A 21,601-nucleotide genomic window follows, 5' to 3' on the forward strand; every position below is an offset into this window, starting at 1 on the left:
AAGAATGAATTGGGAGACGACACTGAAGGAAAGTACTTTTCGACGATAAAATCTGGTTAACTATATTCATAAATGGCATAAGAAGAAATACAAGTATTTGCAAAGGAAGATTCCAGCAGGCTATACACCCATAGATCAACCTCAGAGTGTAAAGGACGATAAATACTTCACAATCCGTGATCGTATCACAAGAGATTAAACAAGAAAGCTTTGCTTTGCGAAAGTTATGTACAATGTGTCAGTGGCAAGATAATTCAAGCATGACATAAAAATATTACTAGAACTGTCATATCTTTAAATATATGTGCATGGATTTTCCTACACATCAGATGATTAGAAGGAGTGGAAGATTCTTGATTTATGTTAATATTAAAAAAAAACAAGCCTGAAAGGAAAGAGGCATAGTTCAATAAGCTCACCCGGTTTTAAAGGATAAATTTATTTTAGGACGAAATGTCTGAAGTTGTTTGTTATGGGGGCATATAAAGAATGGAAGTATGGGGTTATTTGTACAGTCGACAAAATCCAATTGGGGAGGAGAAGGGGCCGGTCACACAGTATTTAAACCTTCATGTGTCTGTGGAGCAGTTCTAAGGTAGCGGTTAATAGTTATTAGGAGTGTGGGGATGGGCAGAGGTACTTTGTAATAAAATGTTAACCGCACCACACCGATTCACGATGTATGATAAAGATATGTCCCCTCTATTTTGATTTAGTTGGGTACATAGGACCAATTTCTACCAGAGGTACTCTCAATTTCCGAACTTGAGAGCGCCCTCTGGTGGAGATTGTTATGAGACATGACATTTGATTTCTATAGGCCTAGTTCGATCATCAACTAAATTAAATAGAGTTGAACCAAATGGTCGAACTGCCTTTGGTAGAAACCAGAAGGGGTGTCACTGCGCATGTCTGGTCTACCACACAGCAACTTACAGAATGGCAATCTCTACCCAGAGTTATAGTTCCTTACACTCACTTACACCTCTGTCAACGTCTCAAGGGTTTTACAAGATTTTTGTAAAATGGCACGTATGCTCATATAAAGTATGGTTTTGACTTCAGTTACAAAATTATACGTAAATAAATAAATATTAAGCAGATGTCTCGTCTTTTTGTGACACAAGAAGCATTGATTTGGGTTGAAACGTGGATATTTGCAGGGACCTATATACTATATAGGTCCCTGATATTGGGTAGTTCTATTGCACCAGGCCTATACATAGGTACATGAATAATATATAGTAATGGAAAAAAATCTACAAATTGTTGCTTGTCCTACATTTTCCCGATATTTTATAAAATAGTTCTTAGTTTTATTAGCCGTAAAAAAAGTGGATTTACATATGGAATAACATTGCTTATTTTGAGACGTTAACAGAGGTGTAAGTGAGAGCAAGGAACGACAATTCTGGGTAGAGATTGACAGAATGGTAGAATTTTAGTAACCATACATGCGCACTGAAGGTTCGGAAGCAAGCTAAGCATGCGCAATGAAGTTTCGGAAGTCAACTATACAACTACTATAGTAGATGATCGATCTAGGCCAGACTGATACTCATAATTATATTTTAAAAACATAAAATCTATTATACGTTCATTGTTATAACATTTTTAAACGAAGAATATGTAACCATCTCCGCTGAATAAAGGTTTGAAAACGGATTATTTTGTGATGGAAAGGTTTCTAGAAGAAAAAAGTCTGATTCGACAACATAACAGTAACACGCAAGAAAATATGTACGAGAATGTACACACAGGAGGGGGGGGGTATGTACTATGACCATCAAGATATTCTACAATCTGCAATTAGAAATATGTAATGGAGACAATATCAAAAGTACCTTCCTTTATTTCTACACCTTACCATGTGCATAAGTTATGTTAACCAATGATTTGTCAGCAGTAAACCTTTGTTGTCTCATTGTATCTTATTTCTCGGTGAAAAGCATTAACCTTAAAACTTGACAAGACTTTAAACCCAATTTGGTTCACCAAATGAGCAATAAAAGTTACAAAAAGAAAACCTGAATGATAGATTACAATGTCAAAATGATATCAATTTGCAGATCTGCAATATGACTGAAAGCAAGCGCATAGTACACGTTCACAGAAGTAGTCAGTCCTGAGTAAATAATTAGTTAGATAAGGGGAAAATTTGATAAAGAGTTTGTAATTTTCTTTAGCATACGAGTTATATTCCGTATCAGCAGGTGATGAAAGGAGTAGGTACAGTTTCTAAAGTAATTTGGCCCAAAATATCGATGATTTCACTTGGAGCTTAAACACTGACATTGAAATAAGAAATAGATTAGCAAACCCAAAATCCGCTCAGTTTGATCAGCAAAATGATTTGTGTCATATGATGAGAGCTAGAAGTTGGCAAAAAATTGCAGAAATGCCATTTTCAATAAAAATAGCCACAAATTCAGGGGGTTTTCCTTTCAGAAAACATACAGCGCATGCGTCGAGCAAATTCATATTCAAGTATGTTTTTCATCTTAAAATAATACACAATATATATCATTTTCATTTTGCTCGACAAATGCGCACATCTTTTCCTGAGCAATAATATGTATGATATTTGGCAGTTTTCAGGCTTATTTTGAAAAAAAGGCGGGAAATGTCTTATTCATGATGTCATAATGCCATCCAATTAGGAATACCATAATGATTTTGTTGACATAGTATACCTGGCATATATTTTACTTTCTTAAATCGCTGATTAAGGTTAATTCCAGACACATTTTATAGAGAGAAATTTTTTGGGCCTTTTCATGTATACAATCGTACCTTGTTCTTTAAAGGCGAGCTAAATGCAGGGAAAATCCCTCGACGTAAAATCCCAGTTATTTGCATAATTGACTCGAAGGTTGACACGGTCCATGACGCAAAAGAAGAATAACAAAATAAAGGGACAATGAAAATTGCATCCATTAAAGGTACATCTTGTTGTGTTTAAGTAAGCGACTTCCTAGTTAAGATCTAGACGTATTCAGATTTTGGATCCAATACTTCTACTCTTTGGTAGGTATTTTCACACAGTTTGCTGGTTCAGTATGTATCATGATTGTAGATAGATGTTCATGTGATGGTTATCAGATCTGTATTAAGTATGAACTACTCACTAATGTTCATATATTTAAGAATATCAAGATGACAACAAGTGTAGGAGTGGCAGCGTTGGTTTCGGTGGCTCTTACATTTGGCCTTTGGCTGGCTGCCATGGTAACACCAGGCTGGTTCATTTTATCAGTTGCCAATTCTAAGCCTCCTGCGATCTATACGGTAAGGCGGCAGTGTTTAGTAAAGTTTACAAAAATTTTGCGTAGACAATACACATTTTACGTAAACGTAAGCATTACTATGAAAACAAACAAACTGGATATTAGAAATACAATATGCCTTATTGACTTTGAGATTTCGTTTAAAAGCATAATTTTATTGTAGGATGGTTATATGTACAAATATTTTTTTTTCCATCCGTATACATGTTCATCAACACATGCACTTACTCTCCTTACAGAATGACCAATCTTTATTTGGGAACTCTTTAGAGGACACAAATTATCAGATTCCTGAAAAAGTAAGCTTAATGTTACCTATGTTATATACAAGTAAAGTTGCTTGTATACAAATGGTGACGTATTTCTGCTTTCCACATAACGTTTGGTCAGCAAGTCACAACAGCTATCTCCTTAAGTCAGGTTGCTGGCAACTTTCTTTTTCATCTTGAGGGACAAATGGGGTGAAGAATTGACGAACAGAAACCAGTTGCTCAAAACCCTGGTTAAATTAAACCACTGGTTAAGCTAACCACTGGTTAAATTTACTATCCACTAAGTAACTAACCACTGGTCAAAATTCTGTTACTGAAAGTGAGTTTAGCCCCAGGGCATAGAATAGAATATGATTTATTTCCAAATTAGGGCCCTCTCGGGCATACGGCATACATGATTGTTAACATTTCAATGTGCAATGTTTATTTTTTTTTTTAAAATGATGATAAAAAGAAAAGAACAAAACAAGAGCAAAATATGCACTGTTAGTATGAGCAATGTTCATACATGAGACATTTTGAACATGATAATACTTATTTGTATTACATGTAAGTACCACCGTGTATCTTAATGCAAAACAGTCAGAAATACACACAGAAAAAATAAAATAAAAAATGTATACATGTACATAACAACACTACATGTAATAATAGTAAAGGTAGTATAAGTACATATGATTAACTCCACTGTAATGTAAAAGATACCACGGGACGGTGCATTGGTACTAGGTCAACATGTCATGTTTATAATGAGTGCATATGTGCAATATGCATGGTTTCATATGGTTCACACATAATATACAGTAATACTAGTAGTATGAGCTTAGACAATGTACATAACATGAGACATAACTTGATGTAATATATGTAAGTACCACCGTGTATCCTAATGCAAAACAGTCAGAAATGCACACAGGAAGAAAATAATAACAATATATGCAATGACACATAATAATAGTAAAAGGCACGTAGTACAAGTACATATGATTGACTGTAATGCAAAAGATACCACGGGACGGTGCATTGGTACTAAGTCAACATGTCATGTTTACAATGAGTGCATAATTATGTATAAACATATTGGTTTGAACTTTCACATGCTTCATTTTATATTGCTTCTTTAATCAAATCGCAAACGGCTACAAGTACATCAGTATTTTCACAATTGAGTAACCATATTAATCTATTCATGTTGTCAAGACTGGAAAAGTGTTCACATTGTTGTTTTATAATTCTATACATGTTCTGCCTGAGTGAGTTATAAGTTGAACATTTAAAAATTTGATGAATTTCATCACCAATTTTACAAGAAGAACACTTTGTACAAAATCTTAAATGTCTAGGGATTCCTGAATAACGACCTCGTTCTACTGGTAAATTGTGCGCTGATGTACGTAATCTTGCAAGTGCTTTACCTTGTGCAGGTGGTAAAAGTGTTAAGTAGTTTTCAAAAACAAAATTAGTTTTAAAAACATAAGTTTCAAGTTTTCCATATTGTAAACTTCTGACATATCCCCATTCTTTCAAATGATGATGGCATAACAATTCCTTACATTTTTTCTTAAAAATTGATAGGTTATATGATTGCAATATGATTGTTTCTAATTCCAACAATTCCAAATAAGTTTTGTACGACACCATACCATGACTGCGATTTTAATGTACAAGCATTATGCTTACTTTGCATGTATGCAGCATTTAGTAGAGGAAAAGAAGTACCCAGATTTTCTAATCTGCTTAAATATTTTATTATATTTTTCACTACATCAAAATGTAGTGGAAACCTGCCAAGTTCGGATAGTGTTGCAAAGTTTGAGCTTTTTCTATGAAGACCTAGAATAAATTTACAGAATTTCACATGGAGGTTTTCACATTTTAATCTAGAGTAAAAATCATACAAGGAGATATCATTGCGATTGAAAAAAGAAGGGCGATTAAAAATTCCCCAAATCTCACTGCCATAGAGTAAAATTGGCTTGATTGTGTGATCAAAGACATGAATGGATGTTTTAATGCTAGGTTGTAATGATAAAAAATCTTTATGTAATTTGAAATATGCTTTCATTGCCTTTTTGTACAGATCCTCTTGAGCATTAGAAAAATCTCCAGCTGTATTGAAATATGTTCCCAAATATCTGTAAGAGGGGACACACTGTATTTCCCTTTTCTCCAAAATAAAATTTTGCTTGAGAAATCTTCCTGCCTTGTTAAAGATTAAAATTTTAGTTTTATCAATATTGACTTTCAACCACCAATCAGAACAAAATTTTTGCAATTTATCAAGGTTACATTGTAAGCCAACTGCTGAATGTGACAGTAATATTACATCATCTGCATACATTAAACAGTGTATTATTTTATTGTTTAGAACTATTGGGTCACTTGCATCTTTGAAGTACTCTGGTAAGTCATTGATAAATATATTAAACAAGTTGGGACTGAGGTTGTCTCCCTGTTTTACACCGAGTTTAATTTGGAAAAAGTCTGTATGATGACTTTTTATCTTAATGCATGATTTACTATTATTGTACATACTTTTAATAAGCATATAAAATTGGGTTCCAACACAAAATTTGAGTAGTTTGTATTTGATACCCGAGTGTATGACAGTATCAAATGCTTTTCTAAAATCTATAAAACAAGCATATACTCGCCCCTCTTTATTATGGCAATAAGTTTCAATGATATTTTTAAGAATAAACATGTGATCTGATGTCCTTGCAGATTTTGTGAAACCAATCTGGCATTCATTAATTATTTTATGCTTTTCAAGAAATCTGTCAAGCCTCCTATTGAGGATACTATTTAATAATTTACTTATTGCACTAGTTATGGTTATTCCACGATAATTGTTTGGGTCGTGAGCATCGCCAGACTTATGTAGTAAAGTTATAATACCAGATGACCATTGATTAGGATAAATACCTCCCAATAAACAGCTATTTTAAAAATAGTTTATGCAAGCTATCGATAAGTGCAGTTTGTCCATGTTTCAGCATGTGATTAGTTATTCTATCTAATCCTGGATTTTTGTTACATTTTAATTTGCATAATGTTTCAGAGATTTCTGTTTTAGAAATCCTAAAGTTTAATTCATTAAAACATACTTTAGATACAAGTTTAGATACTTGTTCATCCAAACTAGCAATGCGAGATTTGAAAGAATCTGTAACAGTATTTAACATAATAAAATGGTATAGCCAACCTTTAGAAGATATTTGAGATCCTTTGTCATTCACTTTCTCATCTGAGGCATACTAACCAACGGTTAAGTACATTTAACCAGTGGTTAGTATCCCATCATTCAACAATGGTCGTATGGACATGTAAACAATAATGGCTACTGAAAATGTTAATGAAGCGGACAGAGAACTTTTCACCTAATGAGACACTATTCTTAGTTGTACAGGTTATATTATGAAGTCAACCGAGACCGTTAACTCGAAAAGGAAAAAAAAAGGGGGGGGGGTAAGTTGAGAATGTGAAAGAGATGTACAGGAAGACTTGTTCGAAAGCAAAAGGAGAAGAAACTGTATGCAGAAAACTCAATGAATATAGACTGGAGGGGGTCCACCTCCTTTGTCACTCAACCCTGTCTCATAGAAAATTATTTAGATCCACCGGGAATCAGTGAATTAATTCATCGGGATTTCACGAGGACTTGAGGATGGAGGCCTTGATATTCACGGTAAGCCTGCATTATTGTATTATTATAGACCAGCCTTGCAAAACTTCAAAATGATAGCAGTTTGTAGTGTACATTGTACTTGTAAGCTGACCTTGTCCTGGGATGGAAATAAAGACATAACATTATGTTTACCTATATACAAGTTTATTTTTTGCACTTATTGTATTTTATAACAACACCCCCCTCCCCATTGTGGCTGTTGTTGGTCTTGGCAACTAGGCAATGAGTAAAATTTTAAAGTTTTACATTAAAATTTTACCATGTAAATTACACCTGTGTATTGACACCCAAATGGTACAGGCCAAAAACACATCATTGCCTAATGTTATATCATAAAATCAAGCAACAAATTTCGCAGATCTTCTCATTCCGGTTGACGGCAATGAGACGATTTGCAATCACCCCCAAACATCAATCATTAAAATGTCAATTTTCAATTAAACAAAAAACCATATGACTATGATTCCGGTGAGCGGCAATCAAAGTGTATCATATATATATGTGACCAAATTGTCACCAAATAATTCAATACATACAATATTGTCCAATCAAATCATTCAATGTCCAATCACAGGAACCAGACGCGCATTCTTCTTGTGTTCCGTAATCAAAAATGTACTTTATCTGGCCCCAAGTTGCCAAGACAGTCTTTTCAAACACACTCCATTGTATTTGTTTCTTTTCCCATAACCAGAACTATATCCAAGAATCGAGCTCACCTGAAAAATTGAAAACATTTTCCGCAGTACATATTCTTACAACTTTTTGGGATGGGTGGGATGGGAAATTAAAATGTTGTCTCGACTGTTATCTCACCGTTCTCCCGAAATTGCCTCGTCATAAAAGGAAATGCTATTCTATTTGCCAACTTATTTCCGGTAGGATTCCGGAATAGTGTTTCCGAAAAAATCCTCAGAAATAAAATATATTTAAGTCTGGCTAAAATAAATGGATTTATAGTTAATTCTATAAATCTTATTATTTAAACTAAAACTGCACTTTTCTTAATACAAATACTGAGAATTGAAATACGTTTTAGTCAACAATAAATAAAATCCGAATATCAATATTCATTTTTTTTTTTTAAATATTTAAGATAAATAAATGGAATAGGTAAAATAAATAAATATTTATGTACAATACAAAATATGTGTGTACATGATTGATAACTCCATTTAGCTGAAATTAATTTAATTATCAATTTATCAAAAATTGTGTAGTTTTTAAAGTTGTATTTGTTTTTTTGAAAATAAACAAATGATAATATGATTTGAAAAATTTAATAAGATGAAATGCATGAAATGGGTATATAAATAAACAGGTGACTTTAGCGTAGAGGGGGGGGGGTACAAACATAAAGGCATGGTAGGAATTGGTGCACTGCGGTAGTAAACTTAGGGATAAAGGGACTCAGTTTACTCCCCCTCTACCCCGTGACCCCCCCTCCCTCCCCTACCCCGGTGACTTCACCTATGTATTCTGTTTATGAATTTGTTAAATCTTTAAATTTAAGAAAGAGATGGATTGAATTACATGATAATTATAACGTTTCTTAATGTTGTAGGAAACCAAACAATATCTTACAATGAAAACATGGTGAGACGGCACAGCTGGGGCTCTATGAGATCTGGGATGTACCTGCCTGATTCTTTAGAAAATTTTCAACTTCCTTTTTACTCTATTTCTGTGAAATCATGATTAAAATGTCTCCAAACTCCCCGTTTCTTGTGTTATGTGCTCATGTTTACATCAAAAAGCAAGCAAGGAGTCATGTTTAACCACTGGTTAAATGACTTAACCCACCTCTGCAGTTTGGTTAACTTTGGTCAATATTTAACCATTGGTTAGGCAAATTAACCACTGGTTAACCTTTGAGCAACAGAATTTAACAATTGGCTAAAAGTTAACCGGTGGACAAGGGATTTAACCACTGGTTAAGATTAACCAAGGTTTTGAGCAACTGGGTCCAGCATTGGGTCACGTCCAACAAGAATATATTTGTTTTAATGGGATGATCCCAGGGCACTTGCCTATCAGAATATTCTTGACATATGCAACAAGAATATATCTGGTATAGAGTATATTTAAAGCCAAACACTTGTATGCAGGTGTTACTGTCTTATGGCAGTATCTAGTTACTGTAAATTCCGGAATATACGCGAGGAATTTGTTATCGTGTAATTTCGCGAGAGGCATCACTCGCGAAATAAAACTACTCACTTTTAATTTTCTGGTGCTAAAATGCATGCAAATACTCTTGATTTAACAGACGACATGCGAATTCGAGTTCACGCGATTTGACGTATACGAACCATTTCGCCATATTAAAAGTACTCGTGTAAAATAAGAAATCTACAGTATTTACTGCCATCAAGCGATATCACCAATTCGAAATGTTGGTATCACCTATTCAGATTATGATTTTAATTTCGCCTTTTCAACACCTTTTTTAAAATATCTTCTTCTTCTTTTAATAAAAATGTATATATCTTCCTTCAATAATCTAGTTAATATACATGTCCATCTTTCATTTAAAAGGCCTTTAAATGAAAGCAAATTGTAAATTCCCTGCACACAAACGCAATGAAGAGGAACTGTATCTCGAAGTAGCAGACTTTGTTCCGTGGACAATAATCATTCATTTTGTTACTTTACTCAAGTACATGTGCCACGTATAAAAGCATGCCAAGCAAAATCGCTGTGTTTACCAATCAAGAACTTCTTTCGGAAAGAATTCTGTTGTTGGAGAAATACCGAAGAACAGGTGTATATCTTTGCTGGTGATAAATGTGTTTATTGGCGATGTTCTATGCCAAAAGTTGGCAATGTACTTTGTACGTATACTTTTGAATTCAACGGGCAAAGTTTAGATAAGGTGTTTAATCTGCAAGGTTACACAACAGTAACTACACTCCCTCGGATTTCTATTATCCTATAATTTTAATATCATGCACCAGTGACATGCTTATTTAAAACCAGATATTACCATAACAAAAATATGAAATATCATTTCGAAGTAACGAGCTGATAAAACGTAACGTAAACAATTCATGTGCATCATGCTACGTTACAGTAAGTTAAAACTTCCCTGTTATACCAACACAAAGGCATTGTGATGTTTGAAAAGCAATTTATTGCATTTGTTTGGCATAAAGTCATAAACTTGAACGAATGTAGATGGGCTTTTTGTAAAGACTAGAACCAAATCCGGCCCAATATTTTGTTTTCCTTTTATTACTCTGAATTTATCCTTGGAATAGGTGAAAGAACTTTTTAGCTCACCTGAGCTAAAATCTCAAGTGAGCTATTCTGATCACCCATATTCCGGCGTCCATCCGTCCGTCCGTCTGTAAACTTTTAACATTTTTGACTTCTCAAAAACCACTGGGCCAATTTCAACCAAAGTTGGCACAAAACATCCTTAGGTAAAGGGAATTCTAAATTGTTAAAATAAAGGGCCAGGCCACCTTCCAAGGGGAGATAATCAAGAAAAGGTAAAATAGAGTAGGGTCATTAAAAAATCTTCTTCTCAAGAACCACTGAGCCAGAAAAGCTGAGATTTATAGATAAGCTTTATTAGGTAGTGCAGATTCTAAATTGTTAAAATCATGGCCCCCGGGGGTTGGATGGGGCCATAATAGGGGATCAAAGTTTTACATACAAAATATAGGAAAAATCTTTAAAAATCTTCTTCTCAAGAACCACTGAGCCAGAAAAGCTGAAATTTATATGAAAGCTTCCTGATATAGTACAGATTCTAAATTTTTAAAATAATGGCCCCCAGGGGTCGGATGGGGCCATAATAGGGGATCAAAGTTTTACATACAAATATATAGGGAAAATCTTTAAAAATCTTCTTCTCAAGAACCATTGGGTCAAAGAAGTTCACATTTACATGAAAGCTTTCTGACATAGTGTAGATTCAAGTTTGCAAAAACCATGGCCTCCAGGGGTAAGTTTGGGGCCATAATAGGGACTACGGTTTTACATGCAAATATATATGGAAAGTCTTCTGATATGGACCAAGGTGACTCAGGTGAGCGATGTGGCCCATGGGTCTCTTGTTTGAATATGTGACATAATCTGAATAAGTGACTTCACCAATTGACGATATTACCAATTCAAATTGAATAAGTAATATCACCTATTTGAATAGATGATATCACTTATTCAAAATGTGATATCACCTATTCCAACCATATTTGAAATAACAACTGCTCCCACGACTATATCCAGAATTCAACAAATAACAACTGCTCCCACGACTATATCCAGAATTCAACAAATAACAACTGCTCCCACGACTATATCCAGAATTCAACAAATAACAACTGCTCCTACGACTATATCCAGAATTCAACAAATAACAACTGCTCCCACGACTATATCCAGAATTCAACAAATAACAACTGCTCCCACGACTGTATCCAGAATTCAACAAGTGCAGAATTTTGATCGAATTACATTTTCTAAATTTTGTGAATTAGTAACAGAATCAACATCATCATTACTGAAGCCACACTAAGAAGATAGAAGTGTTCTTTGAATGTTTTAATTTAAAAGTTCATCCTATACTTCGGCGACTGCCATATTTCTTTTTAAGTCACATTGCCTTGAGAAAGGACCATTCATTTTGATGTAGTACGAAATGCAAATGGGTAATATCATCCATTGGAATAGGTTATGTTACATTTTTTTTAATGGATTATATCACTAAATGGCAATAAATACGAAACAGCACTCATAAGTATACCAGTTTCCCTACGTGATTTGGATTGTCAATGACGGTCACACAGTAAAGCAATTTCTTAATGAAATGTTTCAAAGTAGAAACTTCGTGCAGTGACAATTGCCCCGAAACACGTTCAAAAATTACAAAACCGATCTCGCATCCGATGCTGTCGTCTTGAATATTTCGCATTCCTTGACTGATATGCAGCGTATTTCTTGTAAAAGGTGTATGTTTTATAGCACCAGCCTGTTAGAAAGAATGCAAAAAAAAAAAATCTATGTACAGTTGAAGTTTAATTATTACAACAAGTGAGCACCACTTTCCACCCAAATGCACGTGCTGTGAATAAGACTTACTTCTTAAATATCAACGACTTCCACTCGACCCGAATAAGCATGTGTCTGACACGAGTGGATAAATCTTAGGTGACAGGTTAGAAATTCTGACTAGTATTTATAGCTGTGTTCAACAGAGGTTAAATAAAAATTGTTAGAGGTACCAGATACTCATCTCGTCATATCGTGTTGGTTACCAGTTTCACAGCTGGGTTAAGTGATGAAGACTACTAAAATTATGTGTCGAAATCAAGCTGCACCTCATATGGACTTGGTGAGATAGCTACCTTGACTTGACAAGATGATTACATGTACGTTGACCAAAAGTTATGTTAAAGGCTGAAATATGCCACAATAAATTTGTGAACTTAATTTCTTTTCAGATATAGAAAGTCGGATGAAACATTTCTTTTATAAAGCCGAAAGTAACTGATGAATGTATTTTTCAGGTGACAATTGCATTGTTTAATGTTATTTTAGGTATCGGTGAGCATTCGGATGAGCATTTTTTACGTTAATGTTTGTAACAACAACAAGTGTGATCACATACCCTTCGACAAACTCCCTTCACACTCCAAAAGGACAATGGAAAATCTTCGTAGGTTATATTTAATTAATTCTTTAGCTCACCTGAGCTGTAGGCTCAAGTGAGATTTTCTGATCAAAATTTGCCTCGCATTTCTTCATCGTCATCTTTGTCATTTTTGTCACGTGAACTTTTCACGTTTTAACTTCTTTTAAAGAGTCACTGGACCAATCTTGTTAGAAAGCATCCATGGATAAAGAGAGAAAATAATTTTGAAATAGTGAAAAGAGATTTGAGCGTTCTTCTAAACAACCTTTTGACCAGAAAAGCAAACGTTTCATAATACCTTTGTTTTGAAATATAGATTCAAGTTTGTTCAAGCCCTGTTTTATACAGCATCGTGTCCATGACGACCATTGAATCTTTGCAATCACGTATTGTAGATTCATTCTTTCTCTTTCCGTGTGAGAAATAAGCCATTTTTGAAAATGCATTAATGAGGTTATGAACTGCAACGCTTCACAAAGACATATTTTATGAAAAGTATACCAGCGTGAAGCGTTCCAGATCATTGCTTTGCAGTTCGTGGGTTGTTTACAACTACAGAGCATTCGTGAGAAAATACTTATCATTATGATTTGTAAAAATATCAAAGGCAAAAACATTAAGAATGTAAATATAAAGTTTGGAAGAATCTTTGAAAATCATCAAGAACCACATAGAGAAATTGTTTCAAGTTAGTACGCAAGACACGTATCCCCATATAGTGTACATTCATTCCATCATGCCTGTGGTAAGGGTGTATACCCCATGTGGATTTAAAATTTTGCATAAATCTTTCAAGAAACATCCACATATTGATGCAAGTATCCTCACCTAGTGTGAATTCAAATTTAACTATAAATCCAAGGTCAAAGCGTGGAAACACTAGAAGTTTAAAAGTTAAATTATTGTGTCCTGGGCTTGAATCTACACAAGATGTCGAAGGTGAGCCCATGAGCCTCTTTTTTTCTGATATTATATTCATTTTTCTACTTTATACCAAATAACAATCCAATCTAAAGAATCAGGCAGCTGCCAAGAATGGGGATCCGACAAACGAAAAGAAATCTCAGCGGCGGATCCTGAAAACTTAAAAAAGGGGTACGACCAAGATGGCACCTTTTCATAAACAAGGGGATTTACAGACCCCCAAAAGGGATTTACAGACCCTACCTAACAATGGCTCACAGTGGTTCTTTTTTGTCAAACATTTCCACCTAGAGAGGGGATGCAACCCCCGTAAGCACCGCCACCCCTTTTAGATTCGCCACTGAAGCTCTGTTTTATTACAACTCAGAATTTTGTAGAGTGTTGCTTCAGAGTTTTTTTCAAAGTATCTTTAAAGAGGTTCATACATTAGTTTTGTAGTGTTGTCAATTTGGGGGTGGGGTGGGGTGGGGTGGGGTGTACCTTTGATTTCTACATAGAATTGCGAAATTAAAATGAAAAATTGGGGTCATAGTGCTTGTTACTGAGCTACAGTGTTTTTACTTTTTTGCATTTACCCAAGATTTATTCGTTTAAACTTGAATTTTCTGTTGGTGTCAACACAACATAAGCTACATAAATCAATCATTACATAAAATTATATCATTCTGCACAGTTGTGCTCAAAAGATGAGGAGCTAACTTCCTTAAGTTATTCATGTATGGGAATTTGATATATTTTTCTTCAAATTCTAGAATATGCATGCTCTGATTTTTGTAAAACAACCCACCTCTATGGAATGTCAAATTGACATAAACTCAAAACATTGAAGATATCATTAATCATTTGAAGATATCACTAATAATTCAATTGATGAGCACATCAAATCAATTATTGCTCCCATGAATTAAATTGATGCGCGTTTTAATTGAATTATTGCTCTCTTCAATTGAATTACAGCTCTCTTCATTTGAATCATAGCTCTCATCCATTTAATTGCTGATAAAAATTTATGTTCATATGAAGAGAGCAACAATTTAATTATTGTGCGCATCAATTCAACAGAAGAATTAATGCTATCAACAATTCAATTCATGTGCAATCATTCGGGATTGAAGATATCATTAATTATTCTAAGAAATATTTTATTGAATTGTTGCGCACAACATATGAATTGATGATATCTTCAAATAATATAAGATATCTTCAATTAATTTAGTTTATGTTAATTTGTCGCTCCCTACATTCAGCCTTGGTGGTTTGTCTTGATTAATGTTCTTCAGATTTGTAATACGTAAGCTTCTGATAAAACTTTGATTATGGTGTTTTGCCTTCGTTTCTTTCAGCTTCGTTAACGGAAATACAAATTGAGACTGTGTTTGCCGTGTCCTTCTGCGTGATCAGCTTTTTCATTGTTCTGTTGAACTTCGGGTCTCCCTCTAGACTTTTGTGTGGAGGAATCCTCATGTTTATTGCTGGTAATAATTTATAACCATTACACACACAAATTCTGTTCAGTTTCACCCATTGTTTCTCTATGTTGTGTACCCATGGTTGACCATTTATAGGAATCTGATAAGTGATGAGTCTATCTCTTGTTTTATTTTAAACTATCACAATAACTTAGCCACCTTTCAAGGTGAAATTTCAAAACACCATCATATATTATTTTGTATATCAATCATAATTCGTACAAAAGTTTTGAACAAAACATTTATACAAATCAACATTCTGTGAGCATTATCTTACCAGAGGGCGCTTTACGCAAGCTTCACTTGTAGTGTTCGTAGCGCACGGAACTCTGCATCTTGGCTAGCCAAAGTGGCGATCCATTGTGTTTCTCTATAGAGATTGTCATCCTTGGCTAGCAAAGATGGAAGATCGGATGGATTCCGTAACAAAAGAATCTGTAAGTGGTCACCATTGGGGGTAGTGTGTTTCTCAAACACATCTAAATTAAATTACTGAATTTAATCAATTACCGAATTTATTACAGCGGCAGTGGAAGCCATCGTGGTTATGCGCATGTCTGTAGCTAACGTAGACGTATCGGTGCTTCTTGGTTCTACGCAAACTCTTCTGACAGCGGAGAACATGTCGATGGAAATCGAGACGCCGTATTCCATCATCCTTGCCGGGATCGGTCTGCTGGCTAGCATCGTGTCCATGACCACCATTGGATATTTGCGTTCAAAATCACGACAGCAGGCTACGGATGGCCGGGTGCTTCATGTGTACCCAAATACGAATGCCTTCACGATCCTTCAAGAAACGTACTAATTGCTGAAAACACCATCCTTGATTAAACACGTACAGTTCGTTAGGACCTTTACACCCATGTGTTGATTGATTGGACGATTTTTCTTCAATTTATAGGCTTTTACTGAAATTATGCATTTCTTATTTTGAATTAAAATATTTAAAGTATCAGAAAGTTATACTAATTCCTATATTTTGCTTAAAAGAGGGATGGGTCTCTTTGTCTGGAGAATATATCAAAACCAAATTAAAAGGTTTGAATCAGACCTTCTACATACATTTTTTATCAAAGTGAAATAACATTTACCAAGTGTACAGTTTGATTTACAGTGAATACATGAATGTTTCCATTTTCTATGTATCCATTTTCTGTTGGCGTGGGGAAGGAGTATAAGTCCCGAAAGGACAGTTCTAGTTCTATTTTCTTTCCCAACTCGACTTCAAGGATCTACAAGTATATGAGATTTTCCCGTTAAAATTTTTCTCTAGAACTCGGGCTTGGAAAATTTTTTCATGCCATAGATTTATTTTTCCAATACACCACAGTGACGGAAGTTTGTCCAAAATTGCGCTCTATTCTTTTTTTTTGTTTGTTTTTTTTTTTTTTTGCATGAAAATTGCTATGAAATTAGAATTTAAACTAATTTTGAGTAAAATTAAGGTTTTGTGTCACTTTTGATGTAAATATACTTCATATAAAAAATATCAGAGCTCACAGACAGGACATCATTTAGCAAAATGACATTTTCTAAGATTGCATTTAAGCACATTCTATTGATTATCAGATCACAAACAAGTTTAGAATTTTAATTCCGAATAAGAAATGTACACTACATTGAAAACAATAGAAACTAAGATATGTATGCAAAGTACTATTCATTAAAGTTTGACAAAATGTTTGTCTGTTCTTATCCTATTGAGTCGATACTCTCAAATTTTGTTCTCTCCTGTTGTACCTATTCGTTTATCTTTCATTATTTTTATTCGTTTTTCTGTCATTATTTTTATTTGATTTCATTTTTTTTTCTCTCTTTTGTGTGTCCCTTAGTTCCCATTAACCACCCCTCATTTATCTTTTGTTAGCTTATTTCAATTATGTATATACATATCAATTAATCATACTCCTTATATTATCATTATGCTTTGAATGATATATTGTCCTTTTACTTCATATCTATATTGTTATTCATAATAAAATACTATTTAAATTAAAGTTTGATCAAAAAATGGTTACAAATCAAGATTCAATCTTGTTTGGAATTTTGTTTTTAGCTTGACCTTTGACTTGTAACCTTGAAAATCAATAGAAACCCAAGTACTTTATACAAGGTATCATTTCTGCAAGTCTAAAAAAGATATTGTAATAGGCATGTGAATTAAACGCTTCTGATTTAAATCAAAATATTAAAACGTTTGCCCTTATTGTGTATGAGTGCCTTTAGTTGTACATTGTGTATTCGCCTGCAATAAACGTTTACTTAGATTTTACATTTGTGTGTCGCTGATCTTAGAAGTTTATCTGGCTCAGAGCTGTTGTGTTTAAATGATGTTACTTTTTTTTTAAAGATTCAACTTTGATAACGCATGTATTTGTAATGCATCATACTTAAATTTGATAGACTAAGTACCACGATATGCTATTGGTCTATAGCTTAATTTTCAGTGGTGTGGATGAGGTTAAAAGGAACCGAATCCCTGTATAATGTGTTATTTTTAAGATTAATTTTCATAACAAATTCAGTTTTGATATCATTAAAATCTTACTTTAATATTTAAACATACAAGTGGAAATTAAAAGTGGTATTCAGGGGCGGATCCAGGAATTGTGGTTATGGGGGCGCCACTTTATGAGACAGGGGGTCTGGGGGCCGCCTTGAGGCCACTGGTGGGGGCCCAGGGGGCGAAGCCCCCGGAATCTCCTAAATTTTACAGGTTTTATAGAGCTTGAAATATGTCTCCTATTTAGTCATTTGTACTATTTTCTATCATTTTTTTATAAGGTGAAATTAATAAAAATGACGCAAATTTTAAGGGTTTTTGGAAAAAAATTAAGTTCTCCCAATAAAGTATTTCAAGAAACCAAAAGATTTTGCTATTTATTTCTCCGGGAGTGGAAGAAATTATTGCTTCGTTTATCGTTTAGTACATTTTCCTAAACAAGATACCACGATTTACCTTAAATTTGCAAATTTTTAGGGGGGGGGGGTCGCCGGCTGCGCCCCCCCCCCTTAAATTCGCCACTGGTATTAGTGATTTATTTGCTGTTACAGATATAGCCGAGTACTTGTTGCAGAAAATGCTTATATTATAACCCAATAAAATACTTCGCTTTTAAATTCATTCTGTGTGATTTGATTTACTTTGCAAATACGACCTATCGTTGGGTCAAATGCTGACTTGTTTCAGACAGTTCTTGGCACGCTAATTTTGACTACGGATAACTCCGTTTACCTGATCAAGGTATAGGGCTCTCAGCAGGTGTGACCGGTCAACAGGGGATGCTTACTCCTCCTGGGCACCTGATCCCACCTCAAGTATATCTAGGGGTCCGTGTTTGCCCAACTCTCTATTTTGAATTGCTTACAGGAGTTATAAGACTGATCACTGTTCGTTGTCTTCACCTTTCATGATAAATAAATACGGTTTTAATTATGAATTTAGAATGGATTTCAAACAAAAACTTCAAGCATTAATGACGTCACAATACTTAACGTAGCATGTTATGTTATTGAAATTTCTACCACGGTTATTGCAAAGATCAAAGGAATACCGCCGTCATTATTCTGCGATATACCTTCATACGTAATAACAGATTATGAGAAAATTGATACCCATTTCGTTTGTACTTCGTATTTTGCTAATACAATAAAGTCGATAACTGGTAATTCAACTTTATAATCATGGAAATTCATCAATATATGTTGTACATGTACTACAAATTCATAATTTTAATGACCGAAGAATATTTATCATTCGATATAAATCAATCGATTCACTTGTAAACATGGCGATGCACAAACAAGTTTCCTTGGACTGTGAATTCAAAGCAGTTGATATAATCCGTCAACATCAAATCAAATACTTGAAATATTTTAAAATAGATCTAGAATACCCTACCATCTTGGAAACTGTCATAAAGTCACAGTGACGTAATTCGTAGCTATATTGAAAAACGATCGGCTGTATATTTCCGAGCCGTAGTAGAATAAGATATATTATTATATGATTGAATAATTCCTAGCTCTCTAATTGGCTGAGATCCAACAATGTAGAAATCATACTACGTATTCTTTAAGTAAAATGTGTCATCTAAAAGTTAAATTTGTGACTGTGACTAAGATGCTTTATATCACAAAATTAATTAACATCTCACTGGTTTGCTTTGAAACATAAAAAGACTCGAGTCTTTGTTTATATAACACAGAGTTAGTGCTAAAATACTGCTTTTATTCTTGCATTAAGAAGGTCAAAATTTTGGCTGTCAACATTAAATGACATATTTTTAATGGTTAACATAAGAAATGAAAAACTTTTTTTTTTTTTTCCAAAACTCGTGAATCAGTCCCTTTGATATTTCCAAATAAATTTCTTTAATTAGAAAAGCTCTATAGCTCTATATTAAATATTTCCAATGTCAGTAATTACTAGTGATGAAGAGCTGCCTGTTCATGCCCCCTCAGGAAGTTTGCAATATTTTTTTCATGTATACCTTGTAGTCACTTTCGAAATCATACACTGAAATAGATTTAAAAGTAGAAATACACATCTTACGGAATTTATTATGGTTGGGGGTATAAATAAACGGATATTAGTACTAGTAATCCGACTATAAATGTCAAAGAAAACTTAGATATTCAAGTTTTAAGTTTTATCTGTTCTAATGATACACTGCTTCTAAATGATAATGGTATAAAATGTTGTTGGTCGATCGATTAAATCAGCTGATTCGATTCTGGTCAGCTTCCAGCGACATTCTTTCAGGAGCTACACCTTTGAAGCCGAATGTGGAAAGGTCTGGAGGAAAAACCTAGTTCCATCGACGTTACACATTTGATATGTAGATCCAAACATTATCAAATACTTTTTGTCTTGCTTTTTACATCTGTTGCATCTTGTCCGTTAAGAAAGCCAATTCCTCATTAAGTACCTAAAGAATCCCTCAGAAGTACAGCTGGAGAGGACAGATTTAATCAGCTGTTGCTGTTATATGTTTACAAGGACATACAGATTGATAATGAAAAAGAAATGTTGACAATTTGTGTCGAAATATCCTCGACAATGATGCTTGTGAATCCATAAAAACAATGAAAACAACGATTTTAATCTAAAAATAACTTTTTTTCAGTTATTCAGTAATACAAATGTACTTGGTGTTCTGGCTGTGTTATGCTAGTTTCACGTCGGTTGTTTACTTGTTTGTTAGATGGTAGACAATCCAATTACATTATAGGCTTCTGATCCCACCTCAGGTATATCCAGGGGTCCGTGTTTGTAACTTTTTATTTTGGATTCCTTGTGGGAGTTATGAGATTGATCCCTGTTCATGATCTTCACCTTTCATTACTGTCAATGGGCATAAGGTTGGGCTAAACTGTTAAAAATTGTATGGAAATAGAAAATTATAAAAAAAAAAAAGTTTTTCTATACGATTTTATCTTGGAGGCACTTCGATCTATTTCTACCTTACAAAGTTAGTTTTAATATCTTTTTTTAAATTTCATTTTGATATAGTTTTACTGTGTTATAAAGGTATGAAAATATGATTCTCTAATTGCTAATTCTAAAGAGCTTCAGGATTAGCCCCTTGCGCCCAAACCAGGGCTCAGCACTGAACCGCTGAGAACCTCGGCGGTCCCCAGACCTCTCACCATCTAATATCCCCCAATGCAAAATCCTGGATCCCTGCCTGACAACTACTTTGTCATCTTTCAGAAATAAGCATCATTGTAGTATATAGGAGAGAGGAGATAATTTGCGGCTGTACCGAGAATCGAACCGAGGAACCCTGCATTACTAGTCAGGTGCTCAGCTATCCAGGTCCATATCCACGGTCCGTAAAGCCCTAATTATTATATCCTCCTCCTTAATTTGTCTTCACACTCGAAGACACACACAACCCAGGTTCTTTTCGCCACTGACAGGACAACCTGCAGTGCAGGGGTGGTCAACGGCACCAAATGTAGTATATAGGAGAGAGGAGGAGATTTATGGTTGGACCGGGAATTGAACCCAGGACCCGTACATTACTAGTCCGGTGCTCCAACCACTGAACTACCCAGGCCGATATCCACGATTCGTAAAGCCCTAATTACTACATCATTATAGGCAACCATAACTCTGCAAGGGCCGGTCCCAAGCCCGGCTGAAAAAGGAGGGTTGTACATGGGACCAGCTACCCCACCTCGTAAAAAATTTAAGCTACAGAAATACCCAAGAAAAATAAAGACATTTTAGTCCTGGGAAGAAATGGTTCTTCATCAAGAAATATGGCGACGTGTGGTGAAAATCAGGATCTGAAAGCTACAAGGCCACG

General features: G+C 34.6%; 1 protein-coding gene and 1 long non-coding RNA gene across 2 annotated transcripts; both read left to right on the top strand.

Moving 5' to 3' along the window:
• Positions 1-2,871: 2,871 nt before the first annotated feature.
• LOC125650478 (uncharacterized) lies at positions 2,872-17,556 on the top strand. The gene is made up of 6 exons (XM_048878828.2): positions 2,872-3,027; positions 3,148-3,288; positions 3,527-3,586; positions 12,795-12,912; positions 15,156-15,287; positions 15,806-17,556. Exons 2-6 carry the CDS (start codon positions 3,157-3,159, stop codon positions 16,087-16,089), a joined length of 726 nt encoding a protein of 241 aa, XP_048734785.1. The 5' UTR covers positions 2,872-3,027; positions 3,148-3,156; the 3' UTR covers positions 16,090-17,556.
• On the top strand, positions 3,594-10,291 carry LOC130054566 (uncharacterized). The gene is made up of 2 exons (XR_008802859.1): positions 3,594-7,247; positions 8,812-10,291. It is a non-coding gene; the product is annotated as an uncharacterized LOC130054566 (long non-coding RNA).
• Positions 17,557-21,601: the final 4,045 nt, after the last annotated feature.

This window comes from Ostrea edulis, chromosome 5 (assembly GCF_947568905.1).
Source record: "Ostrea edulis chromosome 5, xbOstEdul1.1, whole genome shotgun sequence".
Lineage (NCBI taxonomy): Eukaryota > Metazoa > Mollusca > Bivalvia > Ostreida > Ostreidae > Ostrea > Ostrea edulis.